This window comes from Notolabrus celidotus, chromosome 16 (genome assembly GCF_009762535.1).
Source record: "Notolabrus celidotus isolate fNotCel1 chromosome 16, fNotCel1.pri, whole genome shotgun sequence".
NCBI classification, from domain to species: domain Eukaryota; kingdom Metazoa; phylum Chordata; class Actinopteri; order Labriformes; family Labridae; genus Notolabrus; species Notolabrus celidotus.
In genome coordinates, this window is record NC_048287.1 from 3,492,023 (window position 1) to 3,517,552 (window position 25,530).

At 40.7% G+C, this 25,530-nt stretch overlaps 1 protein-coding gene across 5 annotated transcripts in view; it reads right to left on the bottom strand.

Annotated features, from left to right (window-relative positions):
• trappc9 (trafficking protein particle complex 9) overlaps nucleotides 1-25,530 on the bottom strand; it is a 388,126-nt gene that overhangs the window by 251,486 nt on the left and 111,110 nt on the right. For all 5 annotated transcript variants that reach the window (XM_034704883.1, XM_034704882.1, XM_034704884.1 and 2 more), the window contains one exon: nucleotides 10,581-10,733. In XM_034704883.1, coding sequence (XP_034560774.1) covers nucleotides 10,581-10,733 — 153 coding nt within the window. The remainder of the gene's footprint in view (nucleotides 1-10,580; nucleotides 10,734-25,530) is intronic.

Consider the following 25,530-nt stretch of genomic DNA (forward strand, 5'->3'; position numbering starts at 1 on the left):
GGAAGACCCCCCTTGAGGGTCGCGAGAAACAAATGGGGGGTCGTGAGATGTCTTCCAGAATGTTTTTTTTTTTTAGAGTTATCTAAAAATAATACATTTTACCCATCATAGTAAAAAATATCAACAAAAATAGTAGCTAAACTTGAAATAAAACCTTGAAAATAGTAAATGTAATGAGTTTTCTGCCTTTTTTTGTTTCCAGATGACTCCTAAGTTTAGAGTTAGTGAACAGTTAATTATCAAAAGCATCAGTAGCAGCAGGTTAATAGGAAACACAGACACATGCTCATATAGGTAGGGTCATTTTCTGCAGACCAGCTAAATGAAGCCACATTAAATCACTTTGAGGGACAGTGGGGGTCGCAAGTCTTTGGCACCAATATTTTAGGGGTTGCGGACTGAAAAGTTTGGGAGCCCCTGGTCTAGAGTGATGATATCACAGGCATCTGATCCCGACTTGTTGTGTCATGGGCTCGATGGACTATAAAGTGAGGGATAAACTCATCTGGGGGGCAAATAAGTCAGGCTCTGTGTTCTGACTGTCCTCTCTGCTGCACTGTTCTCTGTGGCTTTGTCTGATTCACCCCTTCTGCTTCAGCTGACACATGAAGGACATTGAGTACAGTACTGCCAGGCAACTCACCAGTTCAGGCTGATGGATTGACCTTCTCCACAACATGCTTTTAAGTGCTGGCTGAACAATAAACAGCATGATTACTGAAAAACTGCACTAATAACACATGAATGTTAACAGACAGAGCACGAGAATCAGGTGCAGAACTTGTGCTTCAGTTAAACGGATTGAGGGACAGTGAGGGCTGAACTTTATTGATAAAAAGGCTGCTTGAAATGTAAGCTCAAAGTAAAATCAAATAAAGAGAAGTGTTAATGTTAACACAATGTACAAGCAGTACACACATCCCAGACACTATCATTTATCCTTAGGCTGTGGAAACAGAGAAGGAGAAGGTGTGAAGAAAGAAACAGAGGGATAGAGATAGTGCATGTGTGCGTGTATGTGTGTGTGCATGTGTGTGCGTGTGTGGACCCTCTCAATGAGGCAAAGAGGAGAAATTTGTTTGCATGCATCCACGTTCATAAATATCCACATATTGACATCCAATCTCAGACTTTCCATGTTAGGAGCAGCTGATGCTCATCGTACCTAAAGTCTCTAAAAGTAGTATGGGAGGTAGAGCCTTCAGTTATCAGGCCCCTCTCCTTTGGAATCATCTACCAGTCAGTGTCTGGGAGACAGACACCCTCTCTACTTTTGAGAGTAGGCTTCAAACTTTCCTTTTTGATAAAGCTTATAGTTAGAGCTGGACCAGGCTTGGACCAGCTCTTAGTTATGCTGCTATAGGCTTAGACTGACACACTGGGATCCTGTCTTTCTCTCTCTCTCCACTGTCCGCCTGTCTCTTACTTTAACTCTTCCTGTCCCATTAAAGTTACTAACCATAGACCTTTCTGGAGTCCCTGAGCTCCCTTGTCTCGTAGGTTCCTCTGGATCTCTGCTGCTGTGGACGTGCCAGACTCCAACTGCTACAACTACTACTAGTTTGTCCTTGCCACTGTAACTTGCTAAATGCTGCAAAGTGCTCTGCTCATGGTGGATTAAGATGAGATCAGACTGAGTCCTGAGTCTGAAACAATTGGACTATATCATTAAAGTTTAAAGGGACTGTATCTTCTTAAGATGAGTTCTGTTGTTATATTTGCAGATATTTGCTGTGACCAGTGGTCGTTTGACATGAGTATGCAGTGGCTTATTTGCTTAGCTTAGCATAAAAACTGGACATAAGGAAAGTGACAGCCTGGCTTTTCTCCTGGTTTTACATTAACGCTGACCAGCAAAGATACCGGCTGATTCCCTTTGAGCAAATCAAATGTTTATTGTTGTTTTTGCTGAACAAACAGACCTTTCATATTGTTATTTACTCAAAGCAAACTTCCTCCAGCTTTTCAAGGCAGTAATGTTGGCCCTGTATTTCACCTTTAAGCTGGCAGCAGCGGCAGAGAGCCAGAAGAATCAGTGTAAACAAGGTAGATGATAGAACATGACTAAGGAGGATGTGTTTGAGGATGTTTTACCTGTATGTGCTGTTACACCAGCAGTGAACTACTTAGAGAGGAGGACGGAAGAAGCTAACTAACATAAGCCATAAATGTCTGTCAGCTGGGGCCACAACAATGTGTGGGAGCGCTCTGCTCTGTGCTACATAACACTGATGGTAAGAACTGTTTAGAAAGCATTGTAGCTGCTTTATGCAGACAAAAACAAAACAGTGCAATGTTTCTTTTGTGAAAGGACTGTCACACCTTTTGTGCTGCTGAGAGCCAATACAGTTTTTTCCAGTGTTAAAAGGATGGGCTGGCATAATAACCGGCTTCATTGTGGGAACACTGTCTTAAAAAAGTTGGTGGTTTCAGGGATTTATGCATCTAAGGGTTTAGGAGGCTGAGCAAGTTGTCCATTAAGGGCCAGGGCCCGTATGCACGTCCGGCAATTGCAATGAAAACATGCCGTTTGTACTAATGGTGATAAAAAAATAAATTAGCGGTCTGCATGAGTCAGGTTAACGCCCCAACAAAGCATTACATTTAATGGAGGTAGACCCCACCATTACAGGTGCTAACAGCAGGATTACCTCACCTGTTAGGCTGTTTAAAGGATGAAGGACATCGTGTTTATGTGTTACCGTTTAAGACCAAATATGAGAATACAACAAATATTTAGGGATCGAACGAATCCTTTGGAAAAGTATGAAGATGTCGAAATAAACAGCAAATTTAGATTTAGGAGACGCAACATAATTCTAACCTACCAGCAATACCATGAAGTGAATCCTTCTCAAACAACTCCGTTAACAAGTCCTCATCCTTCAGTGGGGGGACAGGTGGTCCTCCACCTGGACCACCTTGGTGGCGGTGCTTGTTGCACAAAGCTGCTGTCATGTCTCTTATTTTATTTTGTAGGTCTTCTACTGTGTGTCAGAAACACCACACACATTTACCGGTTCAAGATCTGAAGCCAAACTTTCCCTTTCTCCTTGTTTGTTATCTTTGACTTTGATTGACTTGCTGATAACAGCTGTTTGTTCATTCTATATTCTTCTAATCAAATGTCCATTTCTTCTTCTGCTGAAACATTGTTTTTTCTTGATCTTCTCTCAGTCACAGCGGTACCACTCACCATGTTTATTGTTGTTTATGTGTAGTAGGCATGTGCAGTTTGAATTTGTTGGATCAGGGTTTTCCAGGAGGTTCCCTGGACATATGACGTTTTGCACCAGCCTCACTTTCATGGCGCAATTAGTTAATTGGCCAATTATTTGCAGTCATGCATGCGGCTAACGCTACGGCCAAATGGGTCGTTCCATAACGGTACGTTAAGACTAATGGTCCTGTTTGTGTAATGGATGGACGTGCATACGGGCCCTGGTACTGTGACTTCTTCTCCCCATCCGTCAAAGAGTCATTGAGCAACATGGCTTTATATGATCCCACAAGCACCTTGCAGAGATGCTCAGCACAAGTGATACTTTCCCATTTGAGAAATGAGAGGTAGGTTGAAAAGGGACTCTGGGTAAAATATCCTTATAAATCCAACATCCTGAAAAAGAAGTATGACTCAGTGCGGCACAAACTTCAGCACTGATAAACACATTTTAAGTTCCTATTAATCCACTTAGCTGTGACAGAAGCAACAATGTGTCATCCAGATATATTGTGTGCAATGTCAAGAGGCAATGATTAATGCTTTTCTTCACCGCTGTGTAGAAAATGAAGAATGAAGAAAATGTCAAAATTGAACAAAGACGTGCATTATTGTTCTTTATTTGTTTGTGGGTTTGAGACGCGTGCTTCCTTTGCACTATGCCTTGCTTTGTATAAAGACAGCTAATTGGTGTCAGTTTGAAAATACAACAGAGGAGCAGCACCACTCATAATTCTGCTAAAATTAAGTCTTTAGGATGTACAGTTAGGGGCATGGCCACTTTTGGCAACCAATAGGGTCTGTTAGCCATCTACCAAACATGACATCAGACACTAGGTTTTTCTTTAGTCTGTGGGTGAAATTAAAGTATTCCATTTATATTGAAGCAACGACATGTAGGTACAGGTGTCTGCACCCATACCTGGCTTTGTTTATCTGTTGATTTATTTGTGTTTCTAATGGGAGTTACATTTATTGCCGTCTCCCCCCAGCAGAGAAGACGGCAAGCCACACTGATTAAGACAGATTTAGTAACCTGTTTTGTTATCCTCAATTTCCCACTTCAGATGTAGGCAAGCTCTTCCTATAAGCTCTTACAGGATCAGCTTTGTGCATAACTCATTAGCATTGACCAACCCATCGTCACTTTGAGGCCTGAAACACAGCAATGCAAAACCAATGGATGATGTTACTGTGGCGATGTCCATTTCTAAAACACAGCCTGGTTCAACTCCAAACACAGGAGGTGGAAAACTCTTACTGATTTATCATCCCTCTCTCCAACCCGGTCTCAGCAGATGTTTGTCTGACATGGGACTACTTCCAGATCCATGTCCGGGTCTTTCTCCGATCAGCTGCAGTCGGGCTCTGTGCTCTCTCGTCTGCAGGACCGCCAGACAGCTGGAGTCATGTGACCGAGGTTTTCCCACTGTAACGGTCTAGACCTGCTCTGTTTGGGAAGAGCCTGAGGATGACATTTGTTGGGATTTGGTGCTTTATAAATAAAGATTGATTGAATTAACTTTAGGCAAAATAGCCTAATGGCCCAATCCCTTAAGAAAGTAGTATCACATGCTTTTATTTAAATGTTCGATGTAACGCTTAAATTTAATCTGCTGTGGCAGATTAAAAGATATTATATCACATGGTGGTGGTTCAGCATCTATGAAGCAGTTGTTGAAAGTATCTGCTATGACTAGATTAATCAAGATTTCACAACTTCATTAGCAACTATGGCAGAACTTTTTAATCTTCTGGCGCACAGACGGACAGTCAGATAAAAGGCCAAATAACTGGCTTCACATAAACAAGTTCACCCGTATTCTAAACATGACGGAAATAATACCATGAATGTTTCAAAGGGTCAGATAACATCAATTATGCTAAGCAAAAACGGTGCCTCTAAATGTCTCCATAATAACTGAATTCAGAGCTGCTGTTTAGACAAACCACGTCTTATCTCCCTAATTCCTGGCCCCAATTATTGCTCAGCTAATTAAAACATAGAAAAAGTATTGCTTTAATGACCTCACTGTGTCACAGGGAATGAGATAAACATGCAGCGCTGTGTGTTTACCTTCTCAGTCATCTGAATCCCCATGCATATACAGACAAAAACAGAAAGAAAATCCTCTGTGCTGCTGAAGCAAGTCCATATTGATCGCTCATTAATATTTATCAGCACACAGAGGCTGAGCTGAAGTGGTTCAGCAGTCTGAAGAAGGAGGCAGAGAGGTCGGGAGGGAGACGGAAAAGAAAGGGGGCTGAGTATTAGTAGTGAGAAAGACTGGAGAAGGAACACAATGAACGGGCTTCGAGGTGGGGGAGAAGGTCAGACGAGTTTGTTTTTTTTCAAACAAGAAGGAGAATTAGAGAGGAGGAAATCCGACAGTTTGAAATGAGGAAGTCAGGAGCCAGGTGAGGAATGGAGGTGTAGGGACCTTAGGACCTCTATCCTATTAGTGTTGAATCTTGAATAAGGAAGCCAGAATTACAGTAAAGCAGGGAGCGCTATGTAAAGCAGGGGATTAACATTCATGTTTGCATTCGGTACAGACACAGGTTCAGCTAAAAGATGGTCTGACAAATATACCACTGTTCACTTTGTTTGGGTTATTTTTGTCATTTATGCTGCTTCTGATCTGAACAGCACTTTGGTCAACTCTGGTTGTTTTAAACGTGCTCTATTAATAAAGTCTGAGTTGAGTTAAATTATTTAACGTTATAAGCTCAATGCTAACCATGCTGATGCCGACACACTCATGTTAAGCCGTTATTATTTGCAGTATTTTGTTTCAGGTGTTGTGATATTTAACTGCAAATGTATTCAAAACGTAGTAACACATGTTGTATCAAATCTAACAGGCTCAGACGATGTCACTGTCACAGGCAATTTTCCACATTTGGGGATTACGGCCAAATTCCACCAGATCCGTCTCTGATCCCTCACAGCACCAGATCTGATAGGTTTCAATTCTAGTCAATGTGTTAACTTCCACTGGATCCACTCCATTGCATTCCGGCAGCGTCTCTGATCCAGCAGGTCGGAGTCCTCCGGATCAGATACACAAGACTTCTATTCTTGCCGGATGCTGGAGCACGACGCATCAATCTCAACAGAGCAGATGGAGCGGGACAGGAAGTCAGGTTTCACCAAAACAAAATGAAAACATCCGGTTAATTTTCAGAATAAAACACTCTGTGTTATCACCAGATCGTATTTCACTTAACTACAACAACAAACCAAAGTCATGATGAGCGGAGCCAGGCCTGGAGTCAACAGGTCAGAGGTTTTCAGAGGACCAGAAAGACAACATGGATGAGGAGAGGAGGAGGAGAATCTTTGATTCAGTGATTACAGGGGGAAACCTCGGTCACATGACTCCAGCTGTCTGGAGGTCCTGCTCCGTGCTGTGTTCTGAAAGCGCAACCGGTGGGTGATGATCGGATCGGATCGGAGACGGACCTGACACGAATCTGGTTGAAGTCCCATGTAATCCACCACGAGCAAGGGCTTTGCAACATTTTGCAACTGTGGCAAGAAAAAACCCTCCCTTTTGATAGGCAGAGACCTTCAACAGAACCAGACTCATGCATCCAGCTAAGGTATGACTGAGCCCAAACACGTCTCAGGTCTCAATCGTAATGTTAAACTGTACAATGGTGGTGCTTTTGTTGAAGAAGTGCAGTTTATTGCACACTGTTGTATCATGAACGTTACAACACAGCTTCTTTAAAAAGAATAAAGGATGGTTTATATTCTGGGCTTACTGGACGACTGCCAGGAGCATCAAAGACCCATCAGTAGGCCTCGCTGCACCTCTGTCGCAGAGCAATATACAGGATGGATGCAGCATCCATTAAGACAGCAGACACAACAAGACTTAGCTCATGTGACTCAAACAATACTTTAAGTCAGCTCCTCAGTCACACACCCCAACATAAAACCACATCCATCATGTCTCCTTACTCACATCCCCTCCCTTTATTTATCATCCCAGAGGATGAGGGATATTTATCATGTTGTTGTAAGCCTGAAGATCACAGACAGATATGAGGAGAAGACCCAGAAAAAGTGGAGCAGGATCCAGCTGTGGTTTGCACCAAAACACTCATTTGCACACTTGCACCTCATTTGATGTCTGACCTGTTTAACATCATCAGAAATATCAGGACAATCTCATGCAGCTGGTAAAAATCCATGGTGATAATACGCAACAACCTGTACATGAACACACTCCAGAACCAGCAGAAAACAAAATTACACTGCAAACAGGGATGGGACTCAGAGGAGGGGTAAGCCACACCATGACCAAACTACATGTGTCATTATACCTGAGCATTCGCTTGCTGTAGGACGATGAAGTAAGACAACAGAAGGCAGCTCCAGGAAGAAAGTGGAAGTTTGCAGTAGGCAGGAAGAACATGCCGTGCCTGCTAGCGGCTTGCTAGCTCATGTTGCTGGTCTTGCTTATGTTACTGCTTCATTGACCATACATGAAACAAGTATGCTGTATTTCTGTAAGCAGGCCCGCTCTGTGGTTGGTCTTGAACTGGACAGTCTGGAGTCAGTGGCTGAGAGGGGAGAGGAGGATGATGGACAAACTGTGAGCCATCCTGGACAACCCCTCTCACCCTCTCCATGATGAGCTGTGGCTGATGGGGAGCTAGTTCAGTCAACGCATCATCCCACCACGGTGCAAAACTGAACGCTTCAGGCTCTCCTTTGTGCAAACCACCATCAGACTGTTAAACAGCAACGGAGGCCACAGACTGCATAATGCTGATTTGTAACATTTGTATCTTAAATTTGTATTATCTTTATTTATCTTATTTTATTTTACTATATATTGAAATTTATTCTGTACTTATATCTGGGTTGCTGCAACAACCAAATTTTCCCTGGGGATCAATAAAGTAATATCTTATCTTATCTTGTAAAAAGATAACTTTGCAACATATTATGGTATATGGTGACCAGAGTGATAAAGTCTGATCCCATGTTGACTGGAGGTGACTCTGACAACAATGTCTTTGTTGCTTTAAACAGACATCTGCATGAGAGTGCATCCAACAACCTGTTCAACATGAAAACGCTCGACTTGAGAGACAAATTTGAGAGACATTGAATCGCAACAGCCAATCAGCGTTCAGATTTCCCGACATCCTGGAAGGCATCAGAATTGATCAATCCGACCTCCAATTCAACAAACGAGTGTTTTAAAAGTTGTTATCGTCTCCTCTCAAGGATCTCTTGAGGACCTGACAAAGCTTTCAGTTTGGCTTTTTAAAATTCTGCACCATGATGTTGTGATTTTTTGAAAACATGAGTGAGGCGTGAAGCCTCTGTGTAACTCATTATGTCTATGGAAGTGAGACTCGTCAGAAAGAACAGAGGAACAGAGTTACTCCAGGGATGTCACAAAGCAAGAACTGACAAATGCTAACAAATCTGTAGGGGCAAACTTCACACTGCTTTTGATTTGAACACATGCTATGCCAATGTATAGCCAATATAAGTGAAAACAAGCCTGATGCTCATTTAAACTTCTTTGTCGCAGTGGAGCCGTGTTTGAAATGAGCGCAGCACAATGCAGCCGGGAGCAGCTGGACTCACAAGATCACTAACTGCGCGAGATCTCCACAAGATCTCATGATAACAACAGAAACAACGAGAACAACATACCATGAACAGGTTTGAATTCTTTCCATGATTTACCTACCGTTCATGTGGATATCATTCAGAGACTTTGTGCTTCTGCCATGACTGAGTATGCTACATAATTATAACATTTATTCTCAGGTTTTAATGTGTTTGATCTTCAGAACTATGTTCTACTTTGCTGTGCCGTAACCCATACACAGTTAGCAACAACTAGTCCAGCTGTGGTCAATGTGGATCTAGGATATGTTGCTGTTATGTCATCAATAAGTAGTTCTTGTCTATATGATCTGATATACTGTCGAGGGCGGACTCCTGTCCAGGTCCATCTGATGTGTTCAGCTTTACAGGAGTGTTAGCAGAACGAAGCGGGGAGATGCTTCTTGTGAAGCACTGCAACGCATTGACTAGAGTGGACGGATCAGCTATGGAGTACACAGGGCTGACAGAACTTCCTTTGGATCCTTAGCGTCAGATGGACATCGTACGTGTTTGTACCACAATGGATGAAAATGCACCAAGTTGTGAAAGCATTCTTATTTGAATTTATAAAGTAATAAAGTCAACCAGTAAGTGACACAAGAAGGGGTGTTTTTCAAAGTAAACTTAAGACTTACCTTTTTAATCTGGCTTTTAACTTGGAGTCATTTCCTTTACACCCTGGACTGCATTATTACCATTATGACCATTGTTTTAGCAGCATTTCTATTTATTTTATTTTATTTATCTTTTTATATTTTATTTTATTTTATTTTTGTTTCATTTTTATTTTATTTTCATTTTGTTTTTTTATTGTATTTTTATTTTATTGTATTTCCATTGTACTTTTATTTATATATAATTGTATTTTTATTGTATTTTTATTTGTATTTTATTGCATTTGTATTGTATTTCTATTGTATATGTATTGTACTTTATTTTATTGTATTTTTATTTTGATATATTTGTTTTTTTATTGTATTTTTATTTGATTGTATTTGATTGTACTTTTATTGCTATATAATTGTATTTTTATTGTATTTTTATTTTTATTTTATTGCATTTGTATTGTATTTCTATTGTTTATGTATTGTATTTTATTTTATTGTATTTTTATTTTTATATATTAGTATTTTTTTTTGTATTTTTATTGTATTTTTATTTTATTGTATTTGTATTTTATTTTTATATTTATATTATTGTATTTTTATTGTATTTTTATTTTCTATTGTATTGTAATTTTATTGTATTCTATTTTATTGGTTTTGTATTGTATTTTTATATTTATATTATTGTATTTTTATTTGTATTTTATTGTATATTTCTGGTAATTCTCTGATCCTCTTTACAGATTTGTATTGTAATGATTGTAATTCATTTTTGTGAAATTTATCTGATCCTATTTTATTGATTTTATTGTAATGATTATATTTTTAAGTATTTCATTTTACTTTCCTCTAACTTTTTTTTAGCCTTGTATTATTTTACCTATTGCTGTTTTTTTCTAAAAAGTCTGCAGGATCACTTTGCATATTGAATATCGAGGCAGTCAGTCTAAAAGTGTTCAAAATTTGCAAGCTAACATGGAAACAGACAGGCCAACCAGGTAACTGACCCATCCCTGTGAGTTATGTTTCTAACTTCGATGTGTTACCCTCTTCATTGATTTCTTTAAATCAGCAGGGTAACACTTACAGATCTCTGTCAGTGTCCACTCACCGTCATTGAGGTCCTGCAGCAGATTCTCCTGACCAGAGAAATCCAGCTTGACTTTGATGTTGACTGTCAGTGTCACAGCATGGCCGGGCTTCAGAGGCAGGTGAGTCAAAGCCTCCTCCAGGTCCCAGCTCAGGAACTCCCCAAACACTTTCTCTGCACGCACAAAAAACAGAGACATGGAGATTCAAATCTAAAGAACAAAGACACATCGGCTTAATAAGAAGGTGTTTTCAGTTAGAAGACACCTGATGGGGAGCACATTTTGGGCATGGGAACAAAATGTCATTGTTGTGATTGTAGTCACACAGAAAGAAAGAAAAAGGAGGAGACATCGCATCGGTCCTGTTGCAAGACTCCAGCTCTATTATCATTTTTCTTCAGCAATAAGCTTCCAGAGCAACAAAGCTGCTGATTGGCTCCCTTTCTACGAGTCCTTTTCCTGCTTGTCACTCGACCTGACTGTTTAATTTATGCCTGCAACCCCTTTTACCTGAGACGAATGACTCAGCTGCATCCACTTCAGCCAGGAGCATCAAATGAATGAAACATCACCTGAATAAAGCATGTGTTCTGTCGCTGCAGGTGAGCCATTTCTGCTCTTTGGGATTGCAAGAACAGCAAGCAGGCTGATTTTCACAGCAGCAGAGCAGAAAAGGGGAAATGCAAGCTCACTGTTAGAACAACAGTTTTCACGTCCCTGCTTGATTCACAACCAAAGCCTTTAAAATCCTCTAAGAGGCTGTGAATGTAGGCCGCATAAAATAAAGATTTTGTGAATAACGCTCCGCTTTAAATATTCATTGACTCAGAGCTCCTTGCAGTGAATCAAATTTGAGGAAAAGAAGAGGGAGTGAGGCAGTGGGGAAATGGTGTAAAAGAAATAGGAGTGAGGAGAAAAAAAACAACTTGGATATGGCCAGCCCATGCAATGAAGTGGAGAGCTGAGATTGTGAACGTCATCACTGTAATCACACCATTAAACACTGAGTCATGAGAAATGGTCGCCAAATTGGCCTGTCAAGAAATCTTTCATGCCTTATTTAAAGTATTCAGAAGAGACATTCTTCATCTTGAAAATAAAAGAAGAGCACATCAGCACTTCTTCAGAGCACATATGAAGCGACCTCTGTTTCAATCACTGTCCAGAACACTCCAGTGAGGGCTCAGAGATTGATCCCTTCTGGCTCAAAGTCCACAGCTTTTCTTTTCCTTACCTATTACAGGCACTGCGGTCGATTAGAGCTGTTAGGTTTGCATAGCAGGCACCGGTCTCAACAAATTAGGACCAATCAGAGGAATTGCATAAGGTATTGTGTAACTGGTAATCACAGCATTCAACAAATAAACGCTCATCAAAAATGTAGCAGCCATCAAACATCCAATTTCTCCTTAAGTCCAAAAGCAATTAGAGAACAAAGGGCTCTGGGTGTTACCCACTTGAAGAAATCATTGCAGAATTATCAGTGGGAATGGATTAGCATAAAGGTAGACTAAACACAGAACTCAAACATCTGACTTCAGCACCGTCAAGCCCTCAGGAGCAAAATAATCAACAAACCAATCTACAGCAGACTATGACCGTAAAACCACGAGTCTGATTGTATTGTATAAGAATTGTTGATGCTTGGGCAGGATATATGCAGGACATGCAGGGTCACACATTTTTATAGACTTGCTTTTATGTAACGTCATCCTTTTAACTGCTTTTTATTATTCATCATTATTTCTAGTTTTAATCTAACACAAATTGCTTTAATTATATTTGATTATTCATTGTTTTTTATTTCTTCTTCATTTATTTTAATGTTCTTAATTCATCCTTTTCCATTTTCTGCAGTCTCTGATGTGATGGCGTCTTCTTCTTAAATCCTTTTTATTTTATTGTCCTTTAATGCTTTTATTTACTTATCTTTTTTATCTATTCATTTAATTATGTTTTGGTTTTTAAAACCTCTATAACACTGATTTATTGGTCTACTGTTTCATCACTTTATTCTTTTTCATTTGGGTTTAATTGTTTAAAATATTTTGCCTTGTACATTGTTTTTGCATTGTTAGGATTTCTACCCTCCTCTCTCTCTGTTCGATGTTTATTTTGTCTTCTGAGTCTAATAATGTTTTTAAAGGTGCCATACAAATAAAGTTATTATTGTTATATGTCAAACCAGAATGATTGATTCCTTCATGGTATTCATAGTGAGATGAAAAACGTACATTTAGGTTGTTATGGGATTTTTACATTAGAGGATAAAGGCCATTGAAAAAAATTGGCTGTTTCAATTTATTTGCAATTATCAGATTAAAGTTGGAATTCTGACTTTAATCTGAGAATTTAAAAAAATACATTTAATTGTATTACTATTATTATTTTTGCCTGCTCAAACTGCATTTTCTTTTTTCAGTGACCCTGCTCTTCTTCTGGAGATTTTTGAGACCTGTCCTGATATCTAATTCATGGTGAAACAAAACAATAAAGAGTTTAAAAATGCTTTGGTTAAAATGAATTGTATTTGTGAATTTTGTTCTGATTTTGGTTAAAAATCATAGCTCTCATTCAGAAGTGCCCCACCAGTCGATCGCATCAACCTGTCGATCTTATACTGATATCCCGTCAATCATGAGATGCTGGAAAAATGTTCCCCCCATCTAATAATGTGGCATCATTCGGGTATTAACATCCGTTTGTTCCAAACCATAGACTATAAATAATGGACGTAGTATCCGTGACATCACCGCTCTGTTCCTGAGCACTGTTTTGAAGCCAATCTACGGCGGCAGCCATATTGGAAATGTTGAACTCAACCAGGCATAGGCTGTTTCCGAAATCGCCTACTATACTAGCAGTACGTACTGATATGTCCAAAATTCAGTATGTAGTAAGTAGTATGTGAACAAGAGCAAAATCTGCAGTATGCCAAAACTCCCCGGATGTCTACTGATAAGGGAAAATATCTCAGTATGCATCGGACCAGTCTACCTCGCGTACTGTTTCCCATAATGCACAGCGCTCGTTCTGCTTTTTCTTTTTCCTCATTTTTTGACGGGAGGAAATCCGTTTTTGGGTGCTGTGAAAGTTATCAAATTACATATAAACCACTTCCTAACTTTTGAAATCATAAATGGATGCTAAATAAGCATTTTATTTATCGGCTTCGCCGTTGTTTACTTCCGCTTTCCGAAACCAGAAATCCAGCGAAGTCTGGCTCAACATGCTGCATGACAGATCGGACAGAACAGTCAGACTACAGACTAAATTCAAATGCAGTATGTAGTAGGCAGTACCTACTGCCTACTACATTAGTAAGTAGTATGTAGCAGGCCGTTTCGGAAACAGCCACAGTGTGGCGTAAAGAGGCGGAGTTTGAGCCTCCTAGCCAACAGCTATGTGTTCCTGTCTGGGATTCAAGTCAGTCATGTCCTTATTTGGACAAAACTCTTAATCTTAATATATTCTGAACTGTCGCGTTAGAAAAAAATTCACCCCCCCTACAGTGTGTGCCGATTGAGAGATTAGCTATGTAGAGCCAAGCCGTTTTTTGAACCAGGCTGTAAACAAGTTTATTTCTGCTGTAAAGATCTTCTTCTCTGAATGGGTGTGTATGTGGTTTCTGGTGTTTCTGCAGCCAGCCTCAAGCGGATTCTCGATTGACTTGCTGTTTATAACACTTCAGCATGGGCTTCATACTTTGAGACCAGAGGTTGCCGCTTGTTCCAAACATATCCTTATACACCTGAACAAATCACAGAAAAAAACAAACCTAACTTCAACACATTATAGTTTAGCTATTGGCTACCTGTTGCACTAGGGCGGCACTATGGGTACGTTACCAAGCGACTCAGAGTCCACCTGGCGAGGCATGAGTGTGATTGGAAGGTGACAGCTGTCCATCATTCAGTTAGCCAGCGTCCTTTTCACAGCACAAAAATGGCAGAGAGCAAATCAGCAGAGATGTATTATTTTCACCCCGAGTGGGAGGAAGACTATATTTTGTTTTCTGGAATTCAAAGTTTGTTTGCCTCGTCTGAAAAGCAAGCGTGGCCTTGTCCAAGAAGGGGAACTTGGAGCGGCATTTTAAGACAGTGGACAAACGCTTCAAAACGGACTTCCCAGCCCAAACAGTTCTACGTAGACAGAAAGTGTGTGAGCTAAAAAAAGTTAGCTGCCTCCTCCCAGTGCCAGAGATCCCACCAAGGTAGACACATGTATTTTTGCCTTTCTAACTTTTAAAAGTTCTCAATATTTGACCTTTATGTGCTTTACTTCTGTTTCTGTTGTGTATAATAAATATTAAGGAAGGTTACTACTGCAGACCAGAAACCTCTGTGTGTTTTATATAACTGTAGTAGACTTCAGCACACTGACAACTTAAGAAGTAGATCTTGGTTTGAAAAAGGTTGCGCACCCCTGCACTAGGGGAGGGGAATGTTTGTTGAACCTTAATATTATGTGTATGAATTGCTTATAACACAGGGGTACATTTTTGCTCACTTGGAGCCACCTTCATGGTTTATTTAGTGTTGTGCGTTTTTAAAAGTAAACTTAAGACTTACCTTTTTAATCTGGCTTTTAATTTGGAGTAATTTATTTTTAGCTCTGGACTCCATTATTATTACAATCAATGCTTTAACATGTATTGATCTTATCTGTGTATTTATCTATTTATTTCTTGTATGTGTCTGATCTTTTTAACTTTATCTTATTTTTAACTTTTCTTTCCGCTCTTACTTATTTTATTAATTTGCCTTAGTCGGAGTGAAACCCAGGCGGAGGCTCATCTTCAAACCACAGATAAACAGACATCACACAAAAATAATTCACTCAAATAATAACAAAGTCTCAGGAGCAATATCAAGGGGTTCTTTCCCTGATGTCGTGGTTTGCACAGTGAAAGGAGTTTCATCTTTTGATATGATTATTCATAAGAACTGCTGAGGCCAGGAAAGCAATAAGAGCAGAGTGAACAAAGAGTCTGATGAAGCTTATTTTACATTATGAAGAGACACATTATCTTTGTGTTGCTGTGCTTTCAATGAAATACAAAAGATGATTGTTTCCAGATCTTTTGTTTGTTTTTAAGAGTTTTCTGATGAATATTTACTTTTGAGAAATGTAGCTCCTGTCTCACGTGTCATGATGGCTGAGTGTGTGTGCTGAGGCAAAAAGAGTAATGTGTTTGTTTTGCCACAGATGTCTCCCTGTTGTGACTCTTTATCTTTTATTCATTCAGATCCCACAGAAAATGTGGCCAGTGACCGAAAGGCTTTCTCTCAACTGTGTCACGTTAATCCTGGGTCAGAGAAACAGAAGGAGTATGCTCCCGGGCTCAGGTGGAGACGAGGGGCATGATGACCAGTGATGGTAAGATATGTCTGCTTGCTGCTGAAGGGAGACACAACAGCTTCTGTCACTACAGCATCAGTCATCACTGTCTAAGTCGACAGTGTCACCATTTACAGTGCATACATGAATGACATACCCTGAGTTTGAATGATCTACTCCTGAACTAATCTTTATGGGGACTAAAATATGAAAATACACAGTTGTGGATTAGGGATGTTCTGAAGCGACTCATTTTGGACTCATTTGAACTCTGACTAACCGTGTCATCTAAGATGAAAGCACTCAGGAAACAGTCAGAGTTGACCACAATGTATTTAGCACAGCTAGACACAGAATCAACGCATCTGCAGGTAAACATGGTCAAATTGGTTTGCTAAGTGTTGCTAACATTAGCAGAGCCAACACTACAAACCTTGACCACAGGTTAAAGAGCCTTTCTGTGGTTGAACTTCTGCTCATTTGGATAGTTTACAATTACTTTTGTGCTTTAATCATCAATGAGTATGCTGCATAACTATAAGTTTGGTTTTTGCAGGTTTAGTTTCATAATAATAATTCTGCTCTATTTTGTTGCCCTGTTACCTTCTGACACAGTGATCATCTTAAAGTCCTGTTACCTTCAGACACAGTGATCATCTTAAAGTCATGTTACCTTCTGACACAGTGATCATCTTAAAGTCCTGTTACCTTCTGACACAGTGATCATCTTAAAGTCCTGTTACCTTCTGACACAGTGATCATCTTAAAGTCCTGTTACCCTCTGACACAGTGATCATGTTAAAGTCCTGTTACCTTCTGACACAGTGATCATCTTAAAGTCCTGTTACCTTCAGACACAGTGATCATCTTAAAGTCCTGTTACCTTCTGACACAGTGATCATCTTAAAGTCCTGGTACCTTCTGACACAGTGATCATGTTAAAGTCCTGTTACCTTCTGACACAGTGATCATCTTAAAGTCCTGTTACCTTCTGACAGTGATCATCTTAAAGTCCTGTTACCTTCTGACAGTGATCATCTTAAAGTCCTGTTACCTTCTGACACAGTGATCATCTTAAAGTCTTGTTATCTTCTGACACAGTCATCATCTTAAAGTCCTGTTACCTTCTGACACAGTGATCATCTTAAAGTCTTGTTATCTTCTGACACAGTGATCATCTTAAAGTCCTGTTACCTTCTGACACAGTGATCATCTTAAAGTCCTGTTACCTTCTGACACAGTGATCATCTTAAAGTCCTGTTACCTTCTGACACAGTGATCATCTTAAAGTCCTGTTACCTTCTGACACAGTGATCATCTTAAAGTCCTGTTACCTTCTGACACAGTGATCATCTTAAAGTCCTGTTACCTTCAGACACAGTGATCATCTTAAAGTCCTGTTACCTTCTGACACAGTGATCATCTTAAAGTCCTGTTACCTTCTGACACAGTGATCATCTTAAAGTCCTGTTACCTTCAGACACAGTGATCATCTTAAAGTCCTGTTACCTTCTGACACAGTGATCATCTTAAAGTCCTGTTACCTTCAGACACAGTGATCATCTTAAAGTCCTGTTACCTTCTGACACAGTGATCATCTTAAAGTCCTGTTGCCTTCTGACACAGTGATCATCTTAAAGTCCTGTTACCTTCTGACACAGTGATCATCTTAAAGTCCTGTTACCTTCAGACACAGTGATCATCTTAAAGTCATGTTACCTTCTGACACAGTGATCATCTTAAAGTCCTGTTACCTTCTGACTCAGTGATCATCTTAAAGTCCTGTTACCTTCTGACACAGGTATCATCTTAAAGTCTTGTTACCTTCTGACACAGTGATCATCTTAAAGTCCTGTTACCTTCTGACACAGTGATCATCTTAAAGTCATGTTACCTTCTGACACAGTGATCATCTTAAAGTCCTGTTACCTTCTGACTCAGTGATCATCTTAAAGTCCTGTTACCTTCTGACACAGGTATCATCTTAAAGTCTTGTTACCTTCTGACACAGTGATCATCTTAAAGTCCTGTTACCTTCTGACACAGGTATCATCTTGAAGTCTTGTTGTAGTCAACATGGATCACTGATATGTGGCTGTTTCAGCTTAAATCCATAATCAATGAGTATTTCTGATCTAAAAGATCTTTAAACAGTCAGGAGTCCATATATGATGTTTTATTTTGAAATTAGCAGATGTTGCACACGATCATCGTGAAGTTCCAGTTGGGTACATGGAAATTTTCTCTTATTAGGAACATAAATAACTTCTACACATTGTATGAAGTGCAGAATCAGCAGTTCAGACTAGTAGGCCTGCTCAGATTTCTTCTTTTTTTAACATTTTAAATGAAAGGTTCTACAAAAAATGATGCTAGAAAATTGTAAAACAGATTGAAACATACAAATCAACCCCTGCTGAACACATTATGGGCCAATTTTCACCTCACAACGGGTAATGGGTAGGTTGGGCTGACATACACAAACACACACACAGGAATGCCACGCACCACTGTTTACCACTATTGGATGTCAAGCTAACCCGCTGAAACAGGGTTTCGGGACCAGGACTCTACGGCAGAGCTACTGGCAGAAGGCCCATTTTGGTTTTGCTTTCAATGGCTCTGTAAGACATTTTGTTTTTATTTAGAGTGGACAACATCAGTAGCTAACTGCTTGATTTTTCCATCCCTTGAGTGATGCTATAGCAGAAAAATTGTACAGTATTAAAGCCTTAAAATCACCCGTAAATCACCACTTCCTGATTAATTTGGCTCCATTTCTATAGGATCATCTTACTGAAGATCAGCAGTTCAATTCCCAGTCCCACAGGCCACATGTTGACGCTTCCCTGGATACTAAACCTGAGCTTGCCCCCTGAAGGCACAGCTATTGGTGTGTGAAAGACCAGGTCCTGATTGGCAGGTCAACAGTGCTCTGCACAACAGCCTGCAGCATCAGTGTATGAGTGGGAGTGTGAATGGGTGAATATGGCATGTGGTGCATGTGGTGTCCAGCACATTGAGCAGCTGAACGATGGAAAGGTGCTTTAATGGTGAAATGGGTTTATCAGTAAAATGGCATGTGCAGCAACAGAGAATCTGAAGACTGGACTGGAGCAAGACTAAGTTTACTGCTATTCAGATATGGTACTATAAGATGGGATTGTTCACCCAGTTTCACAGTAATTGAGATTCGTGAATAGATCCCTGAGTGAGCACAGCTTTACAAATCTCACAAAAAGAATGTAAATAATGCACAACGCTGAACCTCCAGCTACGGTTAGTTATGATTATCAAGGCTGCAGTGGACTCATAAACTCTTCAGATCTCAAGAATGAAGTGTTATTAAAAATCTAAAGTATATTTGGAGATAACTCATTTTGGGCTGCCAACATTAAAAAAGCTCCATCTACCTTTAAATGGTGTAATACTCAGAGTGTGATTCCCCATGATTAATCAAATGAGAGAGCATAACAGCAGTAAAAATTAAATTAACCAGATTAAAACCACATATTCATCAAAAAGAGGTCGTTTTTTTAAAGCACCTTACTAAAAACCGCAGTGGCTGCAGAATTTCATGCAACCGAAAAAAGTATAATTTACTCAAAGGAAAGAAATGGATGATCAACTACACTGCTATGCAATTAGGAGGGAGGTTTTATATCATGCTGTCCACCAGGCTGTTTTTCTCTCTGGGCTACAGATCCAGCTTCAGAAGGCCTGTCATTTTCTGACACTTGAAATGTTTCACAAAAGACCCCATTACAGAACAAGGAGACACCTACAGAGCTCCCTATTCACTATGATGAAGACTATGCAACCTTTTTTACTGCCCAGCATAAATAAAAAACATGTAAGCTGCAGTGCAGAGAGGAGTACACTCCAATGTGTTCTAATTATCAGCCTCTACAACAAAGGCTCTTCTCAAAGGTTCCTGTAGTCAGCAGAAAACAGAATGTACTCTGAGAACTGAAACTGCATCTATGCAAAGTGTAATAACACAATAACTTTTTTTTAACATGAATAAATGTATATTAAAGCTCTGCTTCCCACCTGGATCTCCACACCTGAGCAGATAAAATGGCTGTGACAAAGAGGCTTGTCATACCGAGGTAGTGTTTACTTTAAGGTTTAAAATCTAAACTTACACGAGACAAAAAGAGTGCTGCAAGATAACACAAGCCTCCCCTTATCCTCCTGCACAGACCAAATCTCCTCCAAACAAATACACAAGAAGAAGTTTGACCTTGAGGTGAATCAGTGTGGACTGTTAGATACACTTTAGTCAAACTTACTGAATAACATATTTTAAATAAGGTTACTTTGGAAAGGACCTGTACTCCTAAATATAGTTTTCTGTAGGCTGACTATGAATGTGATTGAACACACAGCTTTACAATTCCTCAACACCCCATCATTTGTTCAAATCAGTCAAACCGAAATCATATTTTGTCATTCTCCTTTGGTAGAGAATAAAAACCAGTCATTGTTCGTTTTTCATTATAAGTTATTAATCATTCAGGGTGGAGCTCAACGTTCAGGGTGGAACGCAACGTCCAGGGTGGAGGTCAAAGTTCAACGGAGGAGCTCATCATTCAGGATTGAGCTCAACGTTCAGGGTGGAGCGCAACATTCAGGGTGGAGGTCAAAGTTCAACGGAGGAGCTCAATGTTCAGGGTGGAGCTCAACGTTCAGGGTGGAGCGCAACATTCAGGGTGGAGGTCAAAGTTCAACGGAGGAGCTCAATGTTCAGGGTGGAGCTCAACATTTAGGGTGTAGCTCAATGTTCAGGGTGGAGCTCAATGTTCAGGGCAGTGCTCAACGTTGAGGGTGGAGCTCAACGTTCAGGGCCATGCTCAACATTTAGGGTGGAGCTCAATGTTCAAGGTGGAGCGCAACGCTCAGGGTGTAGCTCAATGTTCAGGGTGGAGCTCAACGTTCAGGGCCATGCTCAACATTCAGGGTGTAGCTCAATGTTCAGGGTGGAGCTCAACGTTCAGGGCCATGCTCAACATTCAGGGTGGAGCTCAATGTTCGTGGTGGAGCGCAACGTTCAGGATGTAGCTCAACGTTCAGGGTGGAGCTCAACGTTCAGGGTCGTGCTCAACATTCAGGGTGGAGCTCAACGTCCAGGGTGGAGCGCAACGTTCAGGGTGGAGCTCAACGTTCAGGGTGGAACGCAACGTTCAGGGTGGAGGTCAAAGTTCAACGGAGGAGCTAGTTGTTCAGGATGGAGCTCAACGTTCAGGGTGGAGCGCAACGTTCAGGGTGGAGGTCAAAGTTCAACAGAGGAGCTAGTCGTTCAGGATGGAGCTCAACGTTCAGGGTAGAGCGCAACGTTCAGGGTGGAGGTCAAAGTTCAACGGAGAAGCTCAATGTTCAGGGTGGAGCTCAACGTTTAGGGTGGAGCTCAATGTTCAGGGCAGTGCTCAACATTCAGGATGGAGCTCAACATTGAGGGTGCAGCTCAACGTCCAGGGCCATGATCAACATTCAGGGTGGAGCTAAATGTTCAGGGTGGAAGGCAACGTTCAGGGTGGAGCTCAACGTTCAGGGTCGTGCTCAATATTCAGGGTGGAGCTCAACGTTCAGGGTGGAACGCAACGTTCAGGGTGGAGGTCAAAGTTCAACGGAGGAGCTCATCGTTCAGGATGGAGCTCAACGTTTAGGGTGGAGCTCAATGTTCAGGGCAGTGCTCAACATTCAGGGTGGAGCTCAACGTTTAGGGTGGAGCTCAACGTTCAGAGCCATGATCAACGTTCAGGGCCATGCTCAACATTCAGGGTGGAGCTCAATGTTCAGGGTGGAGTGCAACGTTCAGGGTGGAGCTCAACGTTCAGGGTGGAGCTCAGCGTTCAGGGTCGTGCTCAACATTCAGGGTGGAGCTCAAGGTTCAGGTTGGAGGTCAAACTTCAGGGTGGAGCTCAACGTTTAGGGTGAAGCTCAACGTTCAGGGTGGAGCTCAACTTTCAGGGTGGAGCTCAACTTTCAGGGTGGAGCTCAATGTTTAGGGTGGAGCTCAACGTTCAGGGTGGAACTTAAACTTCAGGGTGGAGCTCAACGTTCAGGGCCGTGCTCAACATTCAGGGTGGAGCTCAACATTCAGGGCCAAGGTCAACGTTTGGCTTATGTTTTTGAGTCCGTCATTTCACCCCACCCACCTCAACATTCCACATTCCATTCCCTGATATTGCCATAATGTCAGAGTATTTGTCATAGCGGTGAAATCAACATAAGAAATGAATGCAACTTCAATTTAAATACATTTTACAACCCTGGCATCGAAACAGCTTACCAATATCAACTAACAAAATACAAAATGTGGAAGAAGGTAAGACTTAAATAAGTTTCAAACCCTTTTCAATATTAATGACAGACCAGTGCAAAGCTGACTTTGTTTTACAATGACTTCATAACACTACTGCACTAGATGTTAGCATAGTTGATCAGACAATAGCAGCAGAAAGTGTTTGCTTTTCAATAAAGACTTGACGGTTGGTACACTTTCAGATATGAGTCTTGACACTACGATATAGCTAATGCTGCATGTCGTTGGGCCCCACCCAAATTGCACACTGCATTGAGGGGTACTTGGACTTGGACTGATTTGTCCAGATTATAGCTCCAGTACTGTCATTCCTTCTCAACATTCCTTCACTCTGCAGAATCTATAGATGCTTTTCTGTTAAAGCTAGGGTTGGTAGCCACGGAAAACTAGCATGAATTTGAATGTGGCGTTTCCTCAGGACTCCGTCTAACACCCACATTTGATTGGTTTCATCATTTGGCTCCTGATGGCAGGGATTGGTTGGTGTTTTCCCAGGTTTACTCCAGCTGTAGATAGCAGCTTTTTTTTACCTCTTTTTTTAAGAACACATTATGTATTGATTACCATCAGGACATAAAGATCATTTAACCAGTATAACAAAAAGTGGATCTAAATCTGACTACTAACCCCAGCTTTAATCTGTTAAAAACACACCTGTTAGACAGCATTTGGCTGATTATCCTCCATATTTTCATGTGCTATTGATTGGTTGTTTATTGAAAATGTTAACTATATCTGTGGCTTCTGTAACCAACTCTCCTCTTGAACTGACAATATGTTTTAATCTCTATAAAGCCCTTTGTGACTTTGCTCAGTACTCCTTGAATAAACTTGATTAACTTTTACTTACTTTAGGGAAAAATGAAACGCTGGCTCAACTAGCCAAGCTTGCATCATGGCTTCCAAGCCATGGACGGATGACCAGCTCGTTGGTTGTACTGAAGACTAAGGACTGCACTAAGTCCTACCACAGGAACATTAATAATTCAGTATGCATGCTGTTTATGGTGTTGCTGCAACCAAGCAGCTAATTATCTATCTACAACTTGTTCACAGTGCACCTCTTCTCTCTGTATGTGGCCAGTTGGAAAACTTTAGGTTCAGGAGAAGACGCACTGAAGATAAAAACACTTTCACTGTAACGTGTTTGTGGTTCAGAGTCTGTGGTTCTGGTTCTCATGTAGTGTAGCAGCCTATGATATAACACTGTTAATCCTGCTTTATCCTCTTCATCTTTATTTGACTGTCTGTATGGAAAAAGTTATCCATCTGTGCAGACAGAACACTATCGTATAGCTTCATGATGGATTAGGATGGGGGGCCGTCGTGAATCTGAAAATATTAAAAGCACCAACACATGTGATTTATAGAGTAGATATGAGACAGCCAACAAACAATACAGTCTCATTTTACCCTGCTTTTCAAACTTCAAAAACAACATATAAGTATTGCAGCTTTCACATGGCTAACATTATGAAAACAGGAAATGAAAAGCACAACTTCACAATTTCATCTCAGTGGACAGGAAACGTCAATTAGAAGATCCATAATCAGATCCAAGCAATAAAAACCACAACCAAGAAAGCCTTAAATATGAGGGGATTGTCTTGAAACAACAAAGTTAGTTGGCAGCTTATTTTTTGACACCAGTAACTTATAAATAAAAAATGAGAACCCTGGAAAGCTGCCATTGAATTTGTATCAACTGCTTAAGAAGTGTAGAAAAACTTTGGAAAGAATGAAGAACAGTTGTACTGATTTTTGGTGGAGAAGTTGGACTCTGTGGTGGGTTGTAATCTCTTGAGGGGTGAGCCAACATGTGAATACAGCATGGGAAATATGAGCCATATTTCACTCAACTTAAAACTATGTGGAGACTGACTTTCACAGAACATCTCAGCTCTGATCGTTGAAGGTGCATTTCAACCAAGAGTTCCGGGGTCTTTTAGACCCCAGAACTACTTTCCCCTGAACTAAAAGGTTCCTGTGCCCCCATTGTTGTCTGTGTTTCGACCGCGGGCTGAAGTCTTGGGTAGATTGTGTAAATCAGGCCAGTGACATATGGAGAAAAAAAAAGTAAATGCACTACACCACCAGACCAGTAGAGGGCAGTAAAACAAAGAGGAAGGCCATTCATCCCAGATGACACCATAGAAGCAGACAGACAGGCAGGTATCATTATGAGCAACACAACAGTTAGCCTGTTAGCATGAAGAGACTCAGCTGGCGCTGTTTTAGATGGTGCTATATTTCATCACAGATGGATTCACTGAATCAACACATGAGAGGAGATAAGCGTGAGTAGCAAAGACGTTTCAACACGGCTTTAAAATCCTTTTGAACTCAAAAAGCCGTGGCAGAGATCGACCGGTGTTTTGGTTTAAACAGCGACCCTGTTAACTGGAGATTTTCAGCCGGATGCATCCCTCATAAACGTCGTTAGACGATCATTAAATATCTGATGAGGATATTTTGAAATCTTAATAAAAACTAAACTAGTTTGCATTCCCAGGAACTCCCTCTGTGTTTCAACAGCTGTGTAAACTCCACAAACACTGACACGTTCAGCTGAAGATCTCCAGTTTACAGGGTCACTTTTAAAACCGTAACACCAGGAGAGACGCATTCACGGTGGGCTGAGAGAAGACTACTGTTACAAGCTGCTAAATCAAGAGAATCACAGCTTCTTCTTTTGAAAAGTACACACACATACAAAAAAGATAGAACAAATAAAACTAATGAAAGAAAGAGAAATCAAGAGAATCACAGATGTGTGTGATGTTATTGTGGACGGAGGGAGGAATAAAAACACTGAGGTTAATCTACCAATCAGACACGTTTAGCATTGGAGGCCCTGCCCCCGAAAGTCCGGGGACCTTTGAAAAGTACTACCCCCCTAGCAGGGGCTTTTTAGGGGGGAGATTATCTACCCTGAACTAAATGTAGACCCTGGGTCCCTCTGGTCGAAAAACGCCATAAGTAACAGAGGAGACGAACAAATATCAATCCTTCCCACAAAGACTGAGAACATCCAGTGAAATGCCTTAAACAATCTGTGAGATAAGAGCACATCAGTGTTAGTTTAACAACCTTAACAAAGCTAACACACACATTCATAGGTAGCACAATGGAACCCAGAATGACTCCTGTGACACACTCCAGACAGAAACCGTCCTGACATTAAAATGGCTTTCAAAGGTCTCTCAGATCAGATGTGGTGTACTTAATTGCTCCCATAGGTTTGTTCTTTGCACCATAATGAAGCCTGCTGCAAAGGTAGAGTGTCTGAAAGGCGGCCAGAG